Raw genomic sequence first — 24193 nt, 5'->3', positions numbered from 1 at the left:
ACAGGGCCAACAAGATCGCTGATATCTCTCTGTGTGATGTGGGGGTAAAGACATTTGCTGCCTTACTGGCTTCACACGGTGCCCTGGGATCTGTGAGTGAGACATGATGCCTGTGAGCTGTGGAGCTGGCAAAGAGGGCTTCATGCTTCACAAGTTTTCTATTAACTGGGACACAGCACGCAAGTTGTGGATTGGCCATTGGTCTGACTTCAGTGGTCTACAAGGCTTTCAACAAGTTGTAAAGGCACAGCTGTAGGTACATGGAGGCTGAGATACGATGCAGAGCTGGCCTCCTAAAGTTATCTTTTGTCAGGCTAACCTCATATCTTCCTTTGGAAAGGTAACTCATTTCCTCAGCAGAGATGACTTTGTGGTGAGAGGTTAATATGATGCTGCATTACATCATAAGTGGTTAGTTTTTCTGGAGAAGACACACCTACAATAGCCCAGCTGTTGTAGGTAAAGATAATGGATAATGGAAAAGTGGTGGTGGAAGGTGTTGAAAGAGGAAATAATGGCTGAGCAAAGTTCCTTGGAGATTATGTTGGCTTCTGCTTTTGTGGAGGACACTGGCACAAAAGACAGGAGCATGTTTATGAGCTTTGCTTCTGGCACAGTGCTGGGGCTGTGGGAACACAAGGTGGGGTGAGGATGGCCAAGGGGAAGAGCTGCAGTAGCAAAACCAAGAGAGAGTCTGTAATGCAAAGTGGGATGAATGCAAATATGGGTGTAATGGGGCTTTTGCTGCCGGCTAGGAAATCATGTCAGTTGGAAACAACCTGGTGGGTAGAAGTGCTTTGTGTAATGCTCAGTTACGGGGTGAAAACAAGCCACCAGGCTGATGGGGCTGTGAGAAAGGCCAGTGCGATCTCAGGCTGCAAGTCCTGGTGTTTCCGGTGTAACTGGGGAGTTGCTTGTGCTGTTATACAATCGAGACCTCTTGGAGGCTGCTCTGTGTTTTCAGTGACTCTTATTCAAGAAAGAGAGACTTAAGCTGATGAAGAAAACAGAGAGCTGTTTTCTATTACAGTGTCTACCACAGTGGTCCTTCTTGCATAGGTCCCAAAGTGTTAGTGCCAGTTGTGCTGGGTCTGAAACCAGAAACAAAATAACCTCGCCAGCAGGACTCTGCCTGAGCAATATATCTGCATCACTTCTGGGACTTGAGTTAGTATCTCTTCAAGGCACTTGAGACAATTTGCCTTGCACTTCACTGCTTGGTACAGACGTGCTGCCTTAGAAGAGCTGGCCTTGTGTAACTTATAAATGATAGCTGTGTGGGTCTGGCTCTTGCTTGTAAAGGAAGGAGGAGGAAATGCTGGGAAAGGATAAGAGCTGCTTAAGCAAAGACAGTTTTGACGCAAGAGAAAGTGAATGTAAAATCCTTGTGGGTAAGAAATGAGAAGAGCAGGGGAGTTCTGGTGCAAAGTTTCAGTCTGAGTTGGGAGGGCAGACCCCTAGCTACTCCTGAGGTGGACTTTGATCAGTCTGTAAAAGGCATGGTATAAAGATAGCTCTGCAGTGCAAGGAGACTTGAGACTACCAGGACCCTCCAAACAGACAACAGGTATGAGAAAGAAGTGAGTATTTAAACAAACACACTGTGTGTTGAGTCTGTCCTGTCCTGTCCCCCTCCACCCTGAAAAAAGAGAGTAATCTCATCTGTGTTAGTGATGCGTCTCATATGGTCTCAATTAGAAGCTGGAAACAAGTCTAGGTGCATGTGTATATGGTGAGCACTTCAGGATTTGTGAAGTATGGTATTGGTCTTGAAGCTACTGTGTTTTGCAGAAGAGCAGCTTACCTTAGTGATAACTGAGGAATGCCTATACAGGAATGTATATTTAGAGACATTTACAGGGAGGAGGGAGTAACCCACTGACTGTAATTCATACCTCAATGCCTGATTGCAGAGACCAGGGCAGGGCTGGGAGTTGTCACATCTGTATTTGGCGTGAACCCAGCACCCGTGTTCCTGCCAGGTTAATGAACCGAGGCAGAGGAGAAGGGAAGGTCTCAGTCTTCAGCAGCAACTGGGAGGATGTAAGAATTCTAGGGCAAGTAAAATGCTGGAAGGAAGAGAGGGGGAGCTAGTTGAGATACTAAAGGACATGAAGAGGGACTTAAGTGTTAGGGGTGGAGTTTCTTTGCTTGGTTGGTTTGCTTTCCTGTGCAACCACTGCCAATTTTGCAATCACAGCTTGACTCCATGAGCTTTCATAATAAGATACATTTCTGTTTTGTTTTTAAAGAGGATTCAGGCAAACCCAGCCAGTGCAAAGTTATGCTATTCTTTCCAAAACAATAGGGAACCAAAGAAAATTGTTTTCCTAGTGTATTTTTAACGTGTCTGTGAACCAAGACTGATTTGCTGCTTCTAGGAGCAAGGGTGCAACTTGTTGAAAAATCAGAGAGAAAAAAGGGGAAAAACCATTTCTGGGGGTCCCTGAGAAGAGAAGTGTCTGTGTAGCTTAAAGGACTCAAAGTCCCTTGCTGACCTGTGCACTTAATTCAAGATGATGCTATTTCCCTATGTTGCACTCTATGTAAAGCAGCTGCTGGGTTGGGGGATTATCCTATATGTGTGTGTGTAGGTATTTATTTCCACTTGCTGCTTCTCTTGTCTCTCACTTTATGGATGTTGTGTGTCTATGATAAATAACATATCAAAGCATATCTGGCTCAGGAAGCTCATGGGCTTCATTCGGAAGGCTGGAACACAGGTTGTGGAGTTGTATTTACAGTCTAGTGTGATGTCACTTCTGGGCAGGCTTGGCCAGGGGGGCCCTCAAGACCTCTGTACCCCAGTGCTGAGTCATCAGAAAGTCATGCCTGTACATGTTGCCGGGAACAAGCTCGGGTCTTTTTCTGTCTCTTCTAGAATGCTGCCCACATGGCTTTGAGTGTCAGGTCAAAAATAACCTTGACTTTTTTTGGTTAACACAATCAATAAAACAAGAGCCAATCTGGCCGCTGCCTCCATCCCAGCTGTGGTTGCTCTGTAGCTCCTGGCGCAGGGCTGCTCCACCCCTCCCCAAAGGTCACTGCTTGGATGCTGTAGCTTCAGCATGCCCTGGCAGTAAACCCACAGCATCCCATTCCTGCTTCATCCCATGTTTGTTCTTTCCCTTGGAGGACCCTCTCTTTTGGTATGTAGGAGTTGCAGATGGGAAATGTCTTCAACTTGTGCTTCTAGCCTTGCTCAGTCTGGCAATCTTGTGGCCCAGGGCCTGAACTCACAGTCCTGCCCTGTCTTGGAAGGGTTTCAGCGAGCCATTGGATCTCTCAGCTGACTCCTCAAGTCTGAGTTTTGTTCTGCAAGTGTTCACAGGGACCTTAGATGTTGGCAGGGAATACAAAATGGCTGTAATAATGTCCTGTTGCTCATTCTGTCTGGGACACAGGCAATCCAAGCTGATGAGCAGGTCATTGAGGATGAACCGTAACTTACGCTGTCATGCAGCAGCCGGTTGGGAGCTTATGTTGTGTCCTTATGCTAACCCCTCTGGGTATGCAGACAATTATGGAACATGTGGAAAGCAGAGGTGACTCTTGCGGGTCTCTGCTTTTCTTGGATCTGCATGGTGAGAGCAGAGAAATATGTTTAGATTTAGTCCAGGCTTTGTATTTCTCTTCCTTGAGCTGGATGGTGTTTGGGCTATGGTTCAAATAGGTCTGTATACATCTGTCACGCTAATTCATCTGTTCTTATGCAAGCACAAGGCGTAGCAAGTGCTGGAGGAGGAACTTGTGGCCCCTGTGACTGCTCTGGAAGTGGTCAAAGGTCCCTCTTCCTCTTACTCACCCTCTGGACCATCACGTGGGGTCCTGAAACCTTCTCGCCTAGAATCATAGAATCACGGGATAGTTTTCAGTGTTGGCTTATCACCTCAACCCTGCATCACTTGGAAATGTTTCCCCTCTCCAGGGCCAAGTCCAAAGCCAACTATTGCATCAAGGCAGATGTGAGCTTGGGTGCACGTGTTCATAAACTTTGAAGTTGGGCTTCTTTCACATATTGTCTAAGGGGACCAGCCAGATGTTTTTCCCCCTCTCGGTTTGCTTTGAGAGGAACACCTCCACCTGCTCCCCAGCAAAGACCCTCTTGAATATATTTGTGCTTTCTGGTGGGAGGGTGTCCAAATTTAATCTGGGAGAAAGCCTGAATTGGCCAGGGACTGCCTGGGGGATGACTGAGCTCCTTCCCCACCATGCAGCATTGCAGCTTGTTAGCAGAGGCCAGTGGCTGCAGCCAGCTGGTCATGCTGCTGCCAGCATCGCTCCTGTGCTGCCAATAACAGGGGAACCCATTCTCTGGGGCTGTTGATCTGTCACCTTCCTCGGGCTCTAATATTTACTGAATAATGCTCCCACGGTGACAGATCTATTTCTGGTTTTGTTCTCTATAACATACCTGCCAGAGTGCCCCGGGCAACTGAGGAATTTATAATAAAGGCACAGTTTCCAAACTAAGTTTGGTGCTCTGCTGCCTGCAGAATTTCTAGCCAACAAAGACTAGGACACTGTTTGTCCACCTCACTAAGAGACTGGGTAAATATAAGACTACATTTTTTTTCCATTTAGGCCTTAAGTTTTTGTTGAGAGGTTTTATTTGCTTTCACTCCTTTTGCGTGAGCCTTCTTGATTGTGTCTTTATTTCACTGATATGTGCAGTGAGGTGCAGAGAAGGGCAATGAATTGGGCAAGGATGTTCAGTGGTGCAGTTGCACATTCCACGTGTAAAATCACATTATTTGGCTTTTCCAAAATGCTTGGAAAACAGAATGGGGCTGGGTGTCATTCCCTCTGTGTGCCATTCCTGCCCGGGCAGAGTAACCATCTGGTGGTGCCACAGCTGAACCTTTCCTTATTCTCCACAGACACATAGAGAACTGGAAGAACTTGCAGACGCTGAATGCTGTTGACATGGAGCTGTACACGGGACTCCAGAGGCTGTGAGTATGTCCTGCGTGTTGGGGAGGAGAACAGCACTGGGCAGCCCCTTCCAGCAAAGAGCTGTGGCTTCCCAACATCCGCAGTCTCCACACTGCGGTGTTCAGAGCCTGTTTAAGCTACTGGCTCTGCTGAATTTTGCAATGAGACTTCACAAAATGGAGATGAAGTGCTTTTTGGTCCTTGCTGGGTCTGTGAGAAGGAAGATTGCTAGTTCCTGACAGCTCTGTCAACACACATCAGCCCTGACCTCTTCTCCCCTGCTGTTCTGGTTCTGGGCTTGTGCATTGTTCTGACTCATTTCAGCCCCATAATGCAAAATTCCAGCTGTATCCGCTGATCCTTCATTGCTGGGCTGTTGGTCCTCATTTAGTGTAGTCACCATCACAGTGGTACTGCATGATAAAGGAGTTGCATCTCCCTGCACGACCCTCCAAGTGCTAGGAGAGGTCAACTCTGTGTGTCATGAAGGGGAAACTGAGGTCCCTGAGATTGAAGGGACTTTCCAGGTGCTTGGGAAGCTTGGCCAAGTGATGATGCACCCAATCTCTTAATTCCCCCTCCTGCATCCTCCTGGAGCTGGGAGCAACACCTCCTGGGTGCTGCTTGTGTGACATGCACAGTGTTGCTCAGGGTTAACTGGAGACTCTGCTAATGTGTTTTGCTGGGAGTTTTGTTGGGTATAACTTGGCCGCAGGCTGGAGGAGAGGTGTACATTGCTGAGAACTCGATAACCAAACCCCAGCAAGCTGCACACACCTTGTAAGCAGGCTGGTTGCCATTCTCATCTCACCTAAGAAAGCAGCAGTGAAGTCGGGTGTGCTTTTGTCTGGAGCAGATGATAATAAACCTTGGTCATAGTGCCTGCTCCAAAACAGGGTGGGAAGAGGACTCTCCCTTCAATGTCCATAACTTCCTGTGCAAAATACACCCCTCCCTATCATTAATGATAAGCAGAAGGGTTTCCTCTTGGGTTTGAGGGAGGGGAGATAGTGGTGCTGGGGGTTAGGTTTGCTGTGGGGCCAGGCAGTGCTGCTCATGAAGGTGGAGGGAGAAGAGAGGAGCAGGAGATGCTCCAGACCACTGCAGCAAGCCTTGGTGGATGTGGGGAGAGAGTCTTGCCCAGCAGCTGCTCTGAGCTGAGGCTGTGCTCTCACCGTATCAGATGAAGCTGAAAAGCCCAATTTCCTCTTTGTCTGTAACTCATAGAGGCTGTCTGGGGAGACATGTGCCTCTGGCAGGGGGGCACTGCAGGGCTCCTAGTACACTTTGGGCGCTGAGCGCAAGGTTTTAGAGCAGTCATCACCCTTGACTCCATCGCTGCCCTTCTGCATCTCTTTGCAGGACAATCAGGAACTCAGGACTACGAAACATCCAGCCGCGCGCCTTTGCCAAGAACCCTCACCTGCGCTACATGTGAGTGCTGGCAGCTCCTGCCCCCTTTTCCCTCTACTCCCTGTGGGTCCCCAAAGTGCCTGTTGGGAGAGCAATGGGAGGGGAGGGGGATGCTGATGGGGAGAGGGAGGGAGAGATGGTAAAGGGGGGTGAAGAAAAAGTGAAGGTGCAGGGAAGTGCAATGGGCCCTGATGCAGGATGGGGTGAGCTCCTGCAGGACAGCTGATGGGTTTCCCTGTCTAACAACTGGCCCAGCTTTAATTGCCACTTTAACGAGTGCTTGCATTGTTAGCAGCCTTGCTGTGGCTGATGCACGTTTCCCTTTCTGCAGAGTTCTGAGGGTGGCCACATGCCCCAGCACACAGCCGGAGCCTGCCCCACTCATTAGCTGTTAAACAGATACTTTTCCAGCATGAAGGAGTTGTGGTGTAGGGCTGCCAGCTCTGCTCCTAATTATTGACTTCTTAAACTGGTGTCTGCAGTGAGCCTGGCATAGGGATGTTTTGTGCCAGAGAGACTGGAGGCCTGTTGGGACATTGCATAAGTGTCCAGCTGCTGGGGCATCGTTAGCCACCAGGTACAGTCTCCTGAGGAATTCCCATATGCTTGAGGCCAAGGCCACTGATTTCTTTTCTGGATATGTATTTACTTTTCCCAAGGCGATAAAGGAAAGCCTGAATTTCAGGCCAGTGTGCAAGGTGCTTGAAATATCTTGTCAAAGTGACAGTGTCTGAGATGAAACCCCTCTCAGCTCCAGTATAGACATAAAAGGTGAAAAGGGGTTGGTGAGAGGCCCTGACCTTGGGCATGAGCTGATGGGCTGAATGGAAAGTGTGTGTATCCCTGCTTTTTGGAAACCAATGATAGTGGTTTCTTTCATGAAAAATGGCCATAGTGCACATCTGTTTGAGTCTGAAGATGCATGCAGGCATGTTCCTGGTGGAGGGAGATAGGTGTGACCTACAGAGCAGGATAGATTTGTCTTTTGATGTCTGCTCAGAGATGATGTAAACTGAAAAACCCCAAAAGCTTCCTTTTTGGAAAGCCAGTTACAGTTGCTAAGTGACGGTAAAGTACTTGCTAAATAGGAGATCTGCAGTACCAAAGGGTGTTGTGAACAAGCATGGAGCCTTTTTGAGTTTAGAGAAGTGCTACTCTGTCCTAATAAACCCTTCTTAATGCTGACCATTGGGATTTTCCTGATTTCTGCACTTTATTATTTTGACTTGTAGCATTTGTTTTCTGTAGTTTGTTGTTACTGGGAAGAGTTCTCTCTGAATACCTCTCTCAATTGATTTTTTTTTTTTTGGGGGGGGGGATGTTGTTTGTCAATTGTGCAGTTGCTGTTTATGTATCTAGCAGATAAAATGAATAACATTTCCTGATGAAATTAATTAGGATGTCGTAGGAGTTTAGAAGGCTGTGTAGGCTCGTTTTGAGGCTGAATGTGCTAATGTGTACACGTGCAATTGTTGCTGCTTTTTCCAAAAGTGTTTGTTTTTGTCTTTTGAGATTACTTTTGAGATTGGAAAAAAACCCACATCCATCTTGTGTCAAGAGTTAAGGTTGGTATGTGGTGATGAAATATGTGTTTGTTTACTGCTTGGTCCATGTAAGATTGATCATGTTCTTAACATCTTGCTTTTCTTGCCTTTTGAAGCTCGAGGCAAGTAAGTATATTATTTGGTTAGTGTTTGCCGGTGGGTTTTGATACTGTTCCTTGGAGAGTGGATGTTTGCAAGGTGGATGTCCCTCACGGCGGATGTTGGGCACCTGGGGATGGAGCCCTGGTGCTTTCAGGGGATGGTGGCTCCCTTCTGCTCCCCAGAGGCTCTCGGGCCACAGTGCTGTTGCTCCCTTGCAGCCTGGCTGATTTTTCTGGGGTTTTCTCTCCCTGATGGGGGGAGTGAGGTGGCTCCCAAGGCTTTGCACAACCTGGCAAGCACCTGATGCCAGCTGGGGTCCCCTCTGTGGCCATGACACCGTGCAAGTGCATCAGCGTGTCTCCTTGGCTGCTCCGCAGCTGCTGCCTCCGGGGAGCTTGGCTTGCTGAAGGCCTGACATTTTCTGCAGCCGCTGCACGTAGGAGCCAGGGATAAAAGGATTAATGGAAATGTCACTCTGCTGTAAGTCTTGGGCTGCTGTAACCAGGTACAGTAGCTGGCAGGGGCAAGGGATACTGTCCCAATCCCCTTGCGGCAGGGCTGGCTGCAGCTGGATGGGTGCGGGGCTGGGGACTGTGGGATGGTGTGCTTAAGGCTTGTTGAGTTACTGCTACACGTTATCGCTGCTGCTTTCTGGTTTTCCTTCTTTGTTGGCTGTTTGGATGGTTGCAGGTGGAGTCGAGTCAATAAGATGTCAAATGTGTCTAATAAATGACAGAGGGATTTCACTGCCAGGGAAGGCTGGCACAGGATGGTGGGGACCCTGGGCTGGACCTTTGCAGGGTGCTACAAGCTGGGTCTGAGCAGTGGCAGGCATTTTTCCACATGAAGCTCATGTACAAATTGTGAGGACTCAAAAGCTGTTTTTTCCCCCTCCGTCCCCATGTGGGGTTAAATCGCAGCCTCCTGCTGAAGCAAGTTTTTTCCCAGTGCCTTTCATCAAGGTTTCCTCCTCTCAGATGGGCCAGATAGCTCTGCCTTCTCCCAGCAACTTCTATTTCTGGCCCTTCCTCTGTGCACACGCTTGTCTTCAGACCCCAGCTGTGCAATCACAAGCAGATCACTTATCCCAGCTCTAATTGCAGAAGCTCAGGTTTGTGGGGGTTTGTTTAAGATGATGGTTCTGGATGAAGTTTGTCTTGATTTTTTTTTTTTTTTTTCCCCCTTCCGCATCCCAGAGTCAGGGAAGAAAGGAGAGAAAACCATGAAGGGGATTTTCAGCATTCAGCTGCCCAAGTGGTAGACCTCAGAGTGCTCCAAAGTGCAGCCTGGCAGGGTCATGCCTCCTCTTTAAGGTTTGAAATTAGCTGTATAAGTGTAAGAAGCTTGAGGCCAGCCTAATCAATGGAGAAGTAGTGGGAGATGGGGAACCAGACATGTGGATCTAGAAATAGCTTTGGGTCCCTCTTCCCTCTCCTTGAATGAGGAGAGTTAGGACTCCGTGGCTTGTCTGATCGTCAGTGCTGTGAAGCCTATCACTGCTACAGAGGCAATTACTCCAAAATATAACAGTGGGTTTTGCAACACGAATCTACCTCTTTTGCTGGCAATTGGGTTGAGGCAGTTAAATCCTCCTAGCACAAGTGCTGGCTGGATGTTGAGTGGGGATGGATGTGGGTCTGATCGAAACTGGATATCATCCAGTGTCATTTTGTGCTCTCACTTGATGTCTTCTCACTGGACAAAGTTGCACTGGTGTGTTCGTGGTCCCATTTCTGTGCAGCTTTGATAGCCTTTGGCTAATAGGAGGGAGGTCCTGGAGAACACTATGCACTGGATGGGAGGACCAGCAGGTCTAGGCTGTGGAAAACAGCCCGTGCAGCCAAGATTTGTGGAAGTTAGTGTTAGCAGGTGATGCAGGTGAATGTGGAAAATGTTTGGTGTTGACCGAAAATGTCCATCTTTGGCTTGAAGCTGTACAAGAAAAATTTAGGATGATATGGTTCTAAATTTGAGACATATAAACGATCTGAATACATATTTACTATGTCTCTGCGTTTAGCACAGCTTATTGAGGAAGGTCTTTCATGCTCTGTCCTTTTAATAACACTGTAATGCTTTGGCCAGTTTATTTGAACTTGATAGAGGTTTATAAGTCATGAGGATATCAAGTTCCTACACGTATCATGAAAATAGGCAGAGGAATAGTAAAGAGAGGTTGTTGTAGTGCCTTGTGGGGAAGAGTACAACATTATCACACTCCCTGTTAGGCACTGGGAAGTCCACAGGAGAGCTCAGCTTCACAGTGCACCAGGAGTCAGTGCACAGGAGAGGACAGGACCCATTACTGCTGGCCAGAGTGTCCAGCCTTTGCTGGCTGTGGGACAGTAGAGCTGTGCATGTAGGAGAATAGGCTCCCAGCAGGCTGTGCCTAGAGCTAGGCAAGTTGACGTCTGTGGTGCCTGAGTCCCACTTTATTGGGAAGCAGATACTTAAGAGACTGTGATTCCCTCTAAATGCTTTCCTGGGCGGCTGCGTACTCAGTCAGCTAGTCAGGAAGCACTGCCTTGTATTTGCAGAGGGTAATTGTGCACACCTTATTTATTGTGTAGTAAAGAAAACAAATTAAGGCTGTGTAATTATAGAGACAGGCACACTTTTAAATAAGGCTTAAGTAGTCAGATTTCTATTTAGAAAATTAATAATTGCCCTTTCTGTCTGCATTCAGAGGCTCTTCTTAAACTGTCTTCTGGAGGTTTATACATGTTCTAAATTGTTTTGTGGGCTGGCCAAGACACAGCTCTTGTCAAAGATCTCTCTCAGTGCTGCCTGCCAGACTAAGGATGGGGTTGAAGATCAAGCTTTCTCTTCCAGTCTTCACCCAAGGGTCTTAAAGACAGACCCTGAAGTGCTTTGTGCTGAGTGTAACTGGGTCTTGAGTATGGTATGGTCAGGTCACCTTCTGCTCCACAGGCATTTTTATCTCTGTGATCCTGTCAGTCGTCTTCTCCCAAAAATGAGGATTGGGGAGGATCTGGAAGGTGCTAGCAGGAATGTGCAGGGACCTGCTTTTCCTGCTGAAAGTTAGAGCTGGCTTATCTATGGGCTTGTTTTCATAGGCAGACCTGAGCTGTGATTAATCTGGATCCTCCCAGAATCTCCTCTGTAGGTTGTGGTGTTTTCTGAGGAGGAGGTTAACGTCAGTGTCCTGGCTGGGTTCATGACAGTTGTGCAGTGTCATGTAAACTGGTACCCTGGTATTGGATGTAGTTTGTAGCTTTGACATGGGAATTCCCAGACATGTGTTATGGTTTTAGGCTTTGATAGGAAAGAAACCGGGCTGCATTCCCTGAAAAGTGAGGTGGCTGAGGCAGCACAAGGTTGGTGAATTGTGCTCTGGCCCTCTTCAGTGCTGTTCCAGGACAGCACTTGAAGCCCTACAGCAGCTGAGGCCCATGTGCTTTTGAAGGGCTGCAGGCAACCGTTTTGCAAGGCTGGCAAGGTTCACCTTCTTTGCTCAGTGTGTCTGGGAGCTTGATCGAGATCTTACACTAAATAAAGAAATAAACAAAATACCAGACGTTGAATTATTGAAAGTATAGCACTATTCCCTCTCGGTCATGGCTTGAGGGTCATTTTCCCCTACTTTGTACTTAATGATCTATTGCCTTGCTCTGAAAGAGCCATTCTTATATACGGAGCAGGGTTAAACTCTCCCTTTTGCTCTCTTACTGTAACCAGCTCCAGGCCCTGTGACTGCCTGTGATTCTCTGCTTGATTCTGGATGTCCTATTACCCTTCCTCCTCCTTCCTGATGACTTCTCCCTGATGATTTTGTCCTTTCATCACTGTGCTGCTGTCACACCCATCCTGGCAGTCTCCTCCTAACCCAAACTGTCATCTGTTAATTGCTCTTGATTTCCCATCCATACTCTTGATCAGTGCAGCCTAACAAGTCTGTGTGTATTAGCTGGGGCACAGTAAATGACTATATGTGAGCTAAGAGCTCACTGGGAGGGTGAAGTAAAATGCATTTACCTAAACCACCTTCTTGATAGTTCAATGTGTTTTATTTTTCATTTGCAAAGGACTAAATAGAAACTGAATTCCTCCATGAATATAGGCAAAATAAGCAGTATGAGAAAGATTTAAGCAGCCTTTGATTTCTGTTGGGTGAATGTTCCTTTACTATCCCTAATCAGGCAGGCAGCTTGGGTACACTTTGATTCCCATTTGTACTTTAAGGATGTTCCTGCTCCAGCCCCCTCTAGGAGCAAACATTTGTGCTGCAGTTTACTTAGGGAGGCATTTTCCCCTGTGTGTCTCTTTCTTCTATAGAATGCTTGGCATGCTTATAGCACAGTCACGAAAATAAACAGCAGTAACATCTCCTCTGCTCCCATAGACTTTCCTGTTCTGTCCCCCATCTACTTTGTCCCCTGGATGCCAGTGTAGCACAGGACCTTGCTGATATGCTAATCAGCAGCAGTGGTTTGATGGCATGTTTGTTCCCAGTTACCACAGGTAACTGATAAGCAGTTAACTGCAGCTATTCCTTTTTCTGCAGTGGCAGAGGTAGGTCCTGTGTTTTACCAGCCGTTGTGCACAAGGCCAGAGGAGAGACCAGTTCCCTGCAGGACTGTGGCTTTCCTTCAGGCTGGGTTGAAATGATTTGACCTGCATTCAGAGGGCTGGGTAACTAATTCCTGGCTGCAGGCTGCTTAGCTTAGCTGTGGAGAGGTTTTATTGTATTGTAATAGAAGGCAGAGTGGCAAGTTTGTGACCGCTGTACTCTGGCAGGACCTGAGAAAGAACGTTTCCAACTCAAGCACTGTGCACCTTGTGGCAAGACTTGTCCTGCCTCAGTTCCCCATCTGAAAACCTGGAATTAATAACATTTTTCTCTGCTTTTATTTGATCTATTTGCAGCATAACACCTTGTATGGTTTCTAGTGAAACCTGGACTTGAATTGTGGGATGCTGTTGCAATGTAAGATGAGGTATAATAATGCTATCACAAATATTTGTTGCCTGCTCGGATTCTTACGTTATGCCTATCACGCTGGTACCTGGGCTCTCAGGATTTTGATGTGGCTTTGTCTCTCCTTTCTTCCTTTGAAATGTTGAGATGTTCTTTCCAGCTGCCTTTTGTGCCTATAAGACTTATTTCTCTTTCGAAAGTTTGATCAATTGTCTTTTGGCAGACATGTGAAATGGACAACTGTGTGGTTTTTCCTACCCCCTCTTCAAAAAAGGCTGTGGACAATGTTGGGGATGTTTAGAATAAGTCTGTTCCTACCTGGGGGTGTGTGTTTATGTGTCTTATTACAAGCCTTGTTTCAGGATTGGGGTAAAATGTGAACTTTTAGACAAGTTGGCTGTTTTGTCATCCTCTGTAGCATGGTCCTTGTGCAACAGTGGCCTGATGGATGTCTGGTTGTGAGCTTTCCTTCAAAGAGAGGCCAAACATTCCTCTTGGATGTGATCCTGAAGATTAGGTGTAGTTGTGTCTTAGTTAAACCTCACCAGGTCTCTGAAATCACCAGCAGCATTGAATGAGTTGATTTCTGGAGATTTGGGCATGACAAGGATTGGATCTTGTTCCTAGGCTTCTGAGGTCACTGCAGCATGGAGGTACTCCAGAAACAGCCTCTGGCTGTCCCTTTTACTTGCTCCTCAAACCCTGTGATTCTGCTGATTAGACGTGGTGCACGGCATGTCTTACCTGCCTATGCCAGTGTGAGAGGTGCTGCACAGGGAGAAGGACCCTTCCCAAGAGGGACCTGAGGACCTGAAAACCTGCTTGAAAGCTGCTGGGGGAGGGAGTTATACAATCATGGTAGGATGAGTGAAAATTAAGTGACTGCACAAGTTATCTCACCTGGGATTTTTCTTTCCATGATGCTGGTTTGCTAACAGTATGATTACGGGGCTGATTTTCCCTTTTTGATGTACAGGCAATAAGCACTAGGGCAGAAAAATAGAAACATTAAAATCATATGTTATTTGAGCAATAAGATATGACCGGGCATGAATGATGGGACATTAATTCATGATGGTGTGTGACTAGGCAAGAATTTTAATGTCCTAAGTTAGGCAGTCGTGTTTTATTGGAATTATAAAATTTTATTAGAAAACTGGATGAGGGGGTGGAGTTTCCCACCAACCCCCTCCCCTCATTTTTATTTGTGAAGGGATGAACTGTGAATTATGGCAGATGCAAGAGACGTGGGATATTCACAATGCTGCCATAAGAGCCAGAGGTTTGTCTTCCCCAGGAGCTGTGGGTAACCGTGGCTGTAGACTTGTTAGTGACTGAGGATGAGTATGGTTCATGTCTGCTGTCCTCCGGCATGCTGTGAGGTCATGCGTGGCCTTTCCTGGGAATGCTCCCAAGGCAGCTCTGCTGGTGCCCACGGGTGTCCCGTGGGGTGGGGCTGTGACCGGCACCGTGCTCCCCGCGGGGCCGCGCTTCAGCACCATGGACAGGGCCTCCGGGCCTCCCTGCCTGCAGCCGGGCTTCCCAGCCTCCAACCCAGACCTGGCCTTCCTGCCTGTGACTGGGCCTCTCTGCCTCCAACCCAGTTAGTCAGCCTCCTGTCTTCTCTGCCTGCAGCTGGGCTTTCCTGTTGCCAAATCAGCTCTGACCTCTCTGCCTGCAGCCTAGAACCATCCCCATCCACCCTGCGTGCAGCATGGGCCCTGGTGTCTAGCCTCATGCAGGCCTCTTGGCCCTCCCTGCCTCTCTGCTGCAGTCTGGCCTCTGACCCAGCCTCTCTGCCTGCACTGAACCCTTCTGGCTTCCATACCTCTTGCCCAGCCCCAACCTGCAGCTTGGCCTCCCTGCACGCAATGCTTGCCTCCTTTGCTCTTCTCTTGGAACAAACTCATTCCCCTTCCAACCCCAGGGCAGGGAGTGGAGCAGTGGCTGTGGCCACCTGGCTGAGGGTGAGCTGGATCATGCCATCAGGTGTGAGCCCACCTGAAGGGTGGCCAGCCAGCCTGGTTTCACTGCCAGTGCTGCCTTTATTCTTCCATCTCTCCTGCTATGAAGTCAGTCTGCCAAGATGCAATACAAACTTTCTGAACTGGAGTGGCTCCTGGCACTGGCTTTGTTCCACATTGTGAATGGAGTCGTCTTGCAGCACCACTACCCGTGTGCTGTCTGTGGGTTTCTCACATGAGTAGTTCTCTAGGAGATCTGCCATCCAACCTGACTGCGACCGCAACCTGTGGGCTTTGGCTAAATGTTTGTTGTATCCAGTTGTGCGTGTTGATAATTGTGGGTAATTTGCTGTCTCAGAGTAATGAAAGAATGCCTGCTGCAGTCTGAAGCACTTGGTACTTCATAGTGATTAGTCTTTTCATTTGAAAATATTCCTCACATTGACCAATATTTGAAGATAAAAGGTGAGTAAAAGATACTTGTCCTTTTTAAGTACATCATATATTGAGAAGAACAGAAAAAATGTAACTGCCATGTCCAGACATTCTTGTGGCTTTTGACAGAACTAATTGTCAAAGACAAAACAAGTTTCTGCTTTTGGGTGGCTATAAGTGAGGAGTGTAGCAAGCAGGCTTTGCTGGACTTTGGTGGTATTAAGTCACCAACAGTTCCTTGTCCCCCTCAGCCAAGCGTGGCTGGGGCTGTGATGAGGCACATCATACCACAGCTCAGGTGTAGCTACAGGCAGGTCTCTACTCAGAGCACTCCCTGTGTGCTCAGCTGCTGCAAACAGGAGCATTTCTGCCCGAAAGGCTAAGGCTATGCCTATGCTCAGGTGTACTCCAGGCATCTGCTGCCTCCCTGCTTCCCATCCCCAACCCATGGGCCCCTGGAGGGAAGTAGCAGCCTGGTGTGAGGCAGGTCCCTGCTTGATGCTGTCTGTCTCCTAGGCTGAGTGTTTTTCTTGCTGTTTGATGAGGTGTAGCTGGAGTACGTCAGCCACATCAGCCTCACCTCCTGCTGTGGCCAGGAGCCTCTGCGCAGCATGGGAGGTGGCAGCTGCCATCTCTGCTGGCTGACAGTGCGGACCCTTCAGTCCCCCACTCCTCACATGTGCACCTTCCCGTGCCAGGCCACTGCCCCTGCATGCTCCCTAGCTCTGGTCCCTCATGGTGTCCAGTTGCTGCTCTCAGGCCCCCTATGCTAGGGTGCAGGTAGCTCTGCTCCCCGCTGAGGTGGGGTGAGTGCTGTAGGCTAATGGCAAGCTTTCTTTTCATTAGCTGGTGTAAACACAGCTCTTTGGCAGCAGCCTGCTTTTCTGAGCCCAGAAAGACCATTTTTCCTTTTATCTATAATTTAGTGAAGTGTCAAGCCACAGAAGTTTTAACGATAATAAGCAGCAGAGGAAATTTATTTATTCACTGCAAAGGTGGGCTTCATTCTGGAGCTGTGTTAGTTGTTGTTTTTTTTTTTTTTTTTACCCTTTCTTCGCAAGAAATGTTGACTGCTCATGCAGCCTCTCTTCCAGTGTGTTCAAGAGACCTTCCCAGTGAAGCTCACCACTGCAGTTCCTGCTTGGTTCAGTGACTTTCCAGCCCCTCTCCCACACATGACCTGTGGGCCAAGAGAACTGGGAAAGGAGAAGCAAGGAAAATATAGTGAGGTGGGAGTATTCATGCGCTTGGTGAGATGTAATAGGAGAAAAGGGAGTCATGAGTTCCCCGTCTTTCACTTTATCCTGTTGCTGTACATCACTTACATCTGCTTCCCAGACCAGCCTCTGTGGTGGATTTGACTGCTGAGCAAAGGCAGGGAAGGGCTTTTTTGGGATTATATGTAGTGCTTGCCTTCTGTCAGCCTACGAAGCTGACAGTGGTGACTGGAGATCAAAAGTGGATCCATGTCATATGGAAGGACCAGGCCTCCTTCCTGAGGTGAAGGAAGGCAGACAGTGGAGCTCAGGGCTGGTCAAAGATGAGCAGGGGATGGAATGTGGCTATGGGAGGGACAGGGACAAGTCTGGAGAGAGAGGGTTGTAAGAAAGGATTGGAATAAGGACTCATTAAGAAAGAAGGTTGAAATGGAGCAGAAGGGGGATGGGGTGTAGAAAAGGTGATGGGGAAAATGTATCTGGAGAGGAAAGGGAGGGTTGACTGGGGTAGGGAAGAAGCATGTGTGTGTGGGAGCTCTGCAGGGGGAAGCAAGTGTCAGGGATAAATTGGTTTGCTAGCAAAGACTTGGGAACTGTGCCTCTGAATCAACCAGAACCTTCCTCTCCCCCTTCGATGTGGCTTTGGAGGCAATATTAGAATCTTCCTAATTATTTTTCTTGGACGAGTTTTGCGATCCTGATGATATTAATTATTCTTAAAGGTCAACAGCACTCACTTGAATCCCCTTCTGTTCTATCATGTAATCAGTTAATTAATTGGAAACCATTTAGCAGTGTCTGCCGAGAGCTTAGCCTGCCTTATGCCCTGTTGTTTTGCTATTGCTGGGAGATATATATATGTGTGTGTGTATATATATATTCATATTTGTACCCCTTCCTTCTTTCAGAGGCTCTGCAGAGAGCTCAGTAGTGTCCCAGTCCATTGCAGCCTCTGGCACCCCTCCCCAAGGCTGGCAAATTTGGGTTCAGGCCCTGCTGTTATTTTTCTCTTCACTAAGCCCCTGCAAGAGCAGGGTTTGAGATTATTCAGGGCTCATTGATTTCTGGGCATCCAAGTAGGTGGGGATTTTTATTTTTAATATAAACTTAATGCAAAAGCCCTCTAACAGCTGAGATCACAGCTCTAGTTCAGGAGGAACAGGGAGGACCAAACCCTTTCCCAGTGCATCTGTGTTCGATGTGTTGAAGTTGAGGCTCTTGTGTGGACCTTGTCCAGCTCTCCCAGTGCCTGCCTGTGCATTTGTGGTGACCTCTCAGCTGCAGTGGTACCTCCTGAGTGCCTGTCCTTGCTGCTTCAGTGTATTCAAGGGGGAGGAGGTGGGAAACATGCGGGAGCCTGGGAGGGCATGTGTTTGGTTCTGGTGTCACCATGTACTCGGAGATGCTGGGAAATGCCTGCTGGGCACAGCTCTCCTTCCCACGCTGTCTCCTTGAGCTGTGCCTCACCGCAGCACAGAGCTCTCTTCTCTTGCACAGAGTGGTTGGGTTTGCTCTGGGTCCACTGGAAACCTGTGAGTAGGAGGCATTCCCCAGTCGTTCTCTATTCCTAGCTCAAAGAAACATGCAATTTGAAGGAAACAGGCAGGATAAACCCAACCCCTTGCTGGAGCTGTCAGCTGGCAACCCTTGTTCTCAATCAGCATACATCTCCAGTATTATTTTTACGTGCTGAAGCAGGAGAAAAGCCCAAGATACAGTTATATTTCAGGCCTAATGGATCTAAAATTACTGCAGTTTTGGAGAGAAGAGATGGTGTGGGGACAGTGCAGCCCTGAGGACGTCTCAGCTGCAGGAGGGCAGCTGTGGGGAAGGGCTTTTGCCTGTTGCAGGTTGATTTTTCTTTTCCTTAGCAGAAGACTGGCATGTTCCGTGGATGTTGCTAGACTCTGCCCTGCAGGGAAGCTGGCAAGAAAAGGGAAAGCAACTGCAGGGCTGACCCAGCTTTTAACCTTTTCTCCAGTCCTCTGAGAGTCCAGATGTCTTTGGAGAAGAGCAATGGAAATTGCATACAACAAGGACAGATGAGTGTAGTCCAGAGGGCCAGATCCCTGCAACTGATCCACCTCAAAGCATAGGGGACAATATTACCCACATCTGTTGATAACTTCCCATCTGTACCATGTGCTGAACCAAAACTGAGCAACAATAAGCTCTGAGGGGTGACTTGTTTCCGAACAAAGCTTCATGCAGCTGGGAGACGCCTCAGAAGAGATGACTTGGAGGGTGTGGAAGCATCATGGGGTTGGAGATGGCCTTTAAAATGACCTTTAAAGTGTTTTGGGATGGGCTGGGATGGAGGCAGCAGCAGGAGATGTCTTGCTGTGTTGGCAAAGGCAGTGGGAGGAGAGGCGTGGGGCAGATGTGCTGCTGGCACTGGCTCTGAGATCCCTGTGACAGAGGCGTGGTGCTTTACGCCTTCCCACTTGCTCTGCAACTTCTGTTTTTTAATGCTATTGTTTAAAGAACAATGCAGGAGACCAGCACCTCCCACCTCCTTCAGCACTGTTTCAGTGATGGGATTTTACAAATCAGGGTTGTGTAACTAGGAAATACAGAGGGCTGGTGGTTCCCTCTCTGGCATCACACCTCCAGGGCTAGTGGGTGTGCACGTGGAGTGGCAGGGTCTCTTCTTGTGTGTCACTGATGATGGTATCTTGCTCTCCTCTGATGAAGGTTGCTTTAAGTTTGGGAAATTATTACAAATTCTGTCTCTAGCCCTAGAACAAGAAATAATCTGGGGGGAAATGAGATGACAGTGTGGTGGGACATGCTGGGTGACATAGAACAGTACAGTACCTGTGGACATGAGAAAGGAGTGAGTTAACATTGTGCAGACTCACAAAGGAAGACTGAACCTCAGAGGCTTTTTGATTCTGCTGTGTTTAGGGTCAGTAAAGACCTAGGTGTTGCTAAGGCGTTGCTTGAGGAGTAGAACTGGATTGTAGGTAACACCAGACCATGGCTGGAGGACCTCTGTAAACTGCCTTACTCCTCCATAGCACCAATACACGTCCTGGTGTATTGTCCTGGACAAGAAGCACAAATGGGGAAACTGCTGGCAGCTATGAAATCTCAGGCTGACCAATTTAATACACTATGTCCTGTTCTGCTAACTCTGCTTTCCGGGTGTACAAGCCTTGCATGCGCTTGGCATCGCCTGGTGCTTTTGCAGGCTCTATCTCAAGCGCGTCCTGCTGGGGCTTTGTGCTGAGCTATCGGAGATTTCAATTGAGTCTAATATTTGCAGAGCCTGATTTGTGGGGAGGCCTGCTCTGCCACAGCTTCTGGGACTTGCTGGGGTAATTTTAGCACATTCATTAAGGGAGGACAGTACATTTTTTTTCCCCGTAATGAGCAAAGCTGCTTACTAAACAGAAAAATGAGGGAGGGGGAAGGGGAGGGCAGGGCAGGCGATGGGGAGTGTAACATTGCTTTTAGAGGTCACTGAAGTTATCTGGCAGGGACGAGGAAGCCCCAGAATGACTTTCCAGCATTTCTCTGGTTCAAACCCAAAGCTTTAGCAGCTTACTTGCTGCAGAAATGAAGCCTGGATGGAGCTACTCCTACAGCAGCATATAAGACTGCTGACATTTTCATCTCCTGTGTCCACCAGCACCTGGCCAAGGCTGCAGTGAGCTGTGAAATGATGGGAAGCACCCGTTGTGCCCAGAGCACAGGGGATATCAAGGGAGTCCCACGTGGTGCCACTGGCATATCCAACACTGGGGACTGCAGCTGAGGACATGCCTCTCGCCTCTCATTTCTGCCAGGCAGTTCCTTGTGCTCCCTCAGTCCCAGCTGCTCTGCACAGTTAATCCCCTCCCTATCAGGATTTTCAGAGAGGCACCATGTTATTAAAATGTGTGAAAAACTTCTCCCATGCAGAAGTAAATGTGTCAGGTTAGAAACAAGGGTGAGTAGAGGATGGAGATGCGTGGAGGAAGGACTGGTGCAGAGGGTCCCTCCCCAGCAGTGTTTCTGCCATGGCATTGAGCTGAACTGCATAATATAGCTTACAGTTTAATTACAGGGGCTCCTGCTTGTTGGTGTCATTAATGAGGCAACTGGCTTAATTTAGCTGAGTAAAAATGGCTTTAATAGTGGAAATACTTTTGGCTGCTGGGTAACTGAGGGAAAAGAAAACATGCTGTCTCCTCTTGCACTAAAGTCCACTTGTTCTGGGCTGCACAGATCCAGACTCCTATTTTTGTCCCGCGCCCACCCATCCCTTTTTAAACACAGGAGCTTGTTCAGCAGATGTACCCCCATGGCCCCATCTGTCACTCATGTGCTGGGACAAACTGGCAATGGTCACCTCCCCTCCCCTGCTGGTCACCAGCAAGGTCCCTGCAGTGCCCGTGGGTGGTGTGAGAGAGTGTGCAGGACACAGCGTGTCCCCTCCTGAAACGTAGGAGGGGGAGGGAGGGAGGGAGGGAGGGAGGGAGGGAGGGAGGGAGGGAGGGAGAGAGCAAGAACTGGGACTTTGCTGTTACTCAGTGATAACATCCTGCCTTTGAGGTGTGTGTGGGGCTGCTGGTGGAGAAGGCTGGTGGAGATATGGTGTGATGAGCCACCTGCAAAGCAGGAGGCTTAGGAACATGGCTGCTGTGGCAGGAGAAAAGTGGAGTGCTCTTGAGCTTGAGTGACAAGTGGGTTGGGTGTCTGCTGCCCTGGACATGGTCCAGGTGAGGTCCAGCCAACCCCTGATCCCTACCCAACTCCTTTGAAACCTCCTCCAGAGGCAAAAAGGACCCTGGAAGCTATTTATAAAGACTGTCTGCATGTAAAATAGCATCTTGTGAGTGATGGAGAAAATGCCCCATGGCAATGAAGCAGTTTGAATATGTTCCAGGAGTGCTGATGGCAGGTCTGTCCTGAGAGACACAGGCTCCTGTTTGCCACTGAGAAATACGCAGGGAAGGCATTTTGCTTCCCTCCCCCTGTATTTCCTCGATGTGTGATGTGCTGTATTTTATTACAGGTGGAGCTGATGCATAGGCTGTTATAAAGGTTGTCTGGCATACTCCGCTACAGGACTGCTTCCACTTTCCTATAACTCTGCCAGATTTTAATTGCTCAGGCTGAAGTTTTCTATGTTGGATGTCTGCTCCTGGCTGAATTCATTTTTTTTGGATTATTTCTTTCTAGTTTCAAATAAAAACCTGCTCAAATGTTTGAGGTGGTGGAAGGGAGGGGGGGAAATGTGTTGCTTTGCTCAAGCTAGAAAAATACTGGTGATGCTCCTGTTACAGAGCGTCTGTACCCTCCTTTTGTAGAGGGAAAGAAACTTTGCCAAAGGGCAGATTTTGTCTGGAAGACTTGATTTTGCTCTGGGACATCTCCTTACATAGGCAGAATGGCTCTTGATCGAGTTGGAGGGGAGAAATTTTGTAAAGGATGTTTGGGAGCAGACAGGGGAGACGAGGAGTGGCAGCTCTTGTTGGAAAGCTAGGGTTGGGATGGAAGGATGTAAAAGTGAGGAAGGTCATGGGAAATTTGGGCATGGATAAGGAAATGGGTGTTGAGAAGTATTTAGGAGTGGCTGGAGAGCAATGGGTAGTGTGATTCAGCCTTCTAGGGAGAAGTGTCCAGGTTGGGAGAAAGGAAATGTGTTGGGGAGGAGAGACCTGGCAGTGCCCAGCCATGGACAGACGAGGATGTGGGTTCTGGTCAGTGCAAACAACAGGGATTTGGAGGTGACAACAGACTTTCAGCCTTGGAAACAGCAGTGCAAAGGCAGAATGGGCAGCTGGAGCTGGGAGAGGAGTAGTCTTGGCTGGGAGGGCCTTGATTTTCCCCAGTCCTCCCCATTTATGCTCTACAAAATGCTGGGAAATGGTGCACACAGCTGAGGTTTGAGCATAGGCGGACCTTGCGAGCGCCAAACAGGAGTTACAAAGTGCCAGAGCTCAGAGCTTCACCCGTGGAGCTGTAATTGAATCTCCTCATGTGCACGTACTGTGATACCGTCTCTAATTACACAATCACATGCAATCTTTCCTGGGAAACCTGCCCCATCTGGTGTGCGGGATGGATCTATTCTGGGGAGAAATCAGTGCTGTGCAGGGAGGTTTCTCCATAGGAGCTCTCTATCTTTTGCAGCAGAACTCAGCAGATGTACCCTTTGAACACGGAAACCCAATCCTGGCATCTCTGACCTTTGGAGTTGTTATGACTAAAATGGTGTATTTCTAAGTGTGTTTGTGTGCAGCCCTTTTCTGTATCTGTGCTGAGATCAGGGACCTTTGCAAGGGTCTATTGCAGGGACCGTTCTGACATTTTAAAGTGTCCAAGGTGTCTGTTTCCAATGACAAACACATTCTTCCCCGTGTGTGTCCTGGCTGATCTGAAACGGAGCCATTGGTGCGTGTTCCCCCAACCAGCCCTGCAGAAGTTGATGGTCAGGTTGGATTGGACACTGGCTTTGCCCTTTGAGAGCAGAGTCTCCTGCCAGATGTGTGCAAGTGAAGACCCATCTCCTCTTTGCCTAATACTTGCTGTGGTTTGTTGTCTGGGGGAGGGAGGAGGTGGCAGGAGCTGGTTTCCAGGGACTGCAGGAGATGAGAAGCGGAGCACATCTGCCTGGCAAAGCCCCTTGCATTAGTGAGGATGTTTCCTTTCTCTATCCCTCTGTGTCCTAAATTGTAATAACACGATCATGCTATTTTTGATTCCCTTATTTGCGTGGAAAGCCTGTTGTTTTTTCTCTTCTCTTTCAGAATCCAATTTTCTCTTGACATTTCTGCCTAATGTAGCAAAACATGACCTTTGAGAAAGGACATTCCAGCAAGATTCACTCCCTCCTCTGCATCTCTGCCTCTCTCCCACATCTTGCTGTCTCTCATGCATCCCCATTTACGCTTCCTTCTTCTCCCTGGGTTGGGGGAGGAAGTTTACTGTCTCGCTTTTCAGTAGCAGCGAGCTGCTCCTTCCCCTCCTACTTTTCATCTGTCTTTGCAAAGTTTCCAGGTGCTCGGTGCTCCAGGGTGGATAAAAGAGGGAGTTTTGCCATAATTTCCCTCCCTCCCCCCCCCCCCCCCCCCGCCCCCCGCTTAGCTTCACCTGCTATTTTTGCCACCTTTCTAAACTTTATTGGAGGCTGGAAGCAGTTTGTCTACAGCCATAGGAATTGTCGGGTCTTAGTCATGTGAAATGAGGTACCTGTGGTTTGCCATGGTTTCCACAGCAGGATAGTCTGATGTGAAGCTGAGCCAGAATTTAATGATGCAGCACTGTGCCATCGTGGTGTTTGGTCTTATTCTTCTGCCAGGCTTGTGGAGAGCCTTTGGGACGATGGTTTGCTGTGTGAGCTGCAGAGGTTTCCCCACTCCTAATTGCAGAGTTTTGGGCTTTGCAGCACCGCTTGGTAGCAGGTGGACAGGATCAGAGTAGCTTTTCCTTGTTGGTTCCTGGACTGTGCCCTCTCTGTATTTGCCCAACATGTGTCTGCCCTCTGCAACCTGGTGTAAGGTGACAAATGAATCTCTCATCCCAAATCCTTGTGCATCAGACCTGCACTGGCAGGAGACATTCCAGGACTTGCCTTCTTGGTTTTAGCATGTTTCTGCAAATCAAACAGGGATTGTGGGCTGAGCCTGGCACGTCTGTGCTGCCCGCTGTCAC

General features: G+C 48.4%; 1 protein-coding gene across 4 annotated transcripts in view; it reads left to right on the top strand.

The window, feature by feature from the left end:
• The window catches only part of NTRK3 (neurotrophic receptor tyrosine kinase 3), a 217142-nt gene that overhangs the window by 29416 nt on the left and 163533 nt on the right, over positions 1-24193 (top strand). For all 4 annotated transcript variants that reach the window (XR_012624858.1, XM_074837433.1, XM_074837435.1 and 1 more), the window contains exons 2-3: positions 4881-4955; positions 6298-6369. Coding sequence is in view for 3 of the 4 variants with exons in the window: in XM_074837433.1 (XP_074693534.1) it covers positions 4881-4955; positions 6298-6369 (147 nt within the window). In the remaining variant the exon portion in view is untranslated. The remainder of the gene's footprint in view (positions 1-4880; positions 4956-6297; positions 6370-24193) is intronic.

The sequence above is a fragment of the Strix aluco genome, chromosome 12 (assembly GCF_031877795.1).
Source record: "Strix aluco isolate bStrAlu1 chromosome 12, bStrAlu1.hap1, whole genome shotgun sequence".
Lineage (NCBI taxonomy): Eukaryota > Metazoa > Chordata > Aves > Strigiformes > Strigidae > Strix > Strix aluco.
Note: the sequence above shows the minus strand (reverse complement) of the source record. Positions and strands in the feature narration are given on the sequence as shown.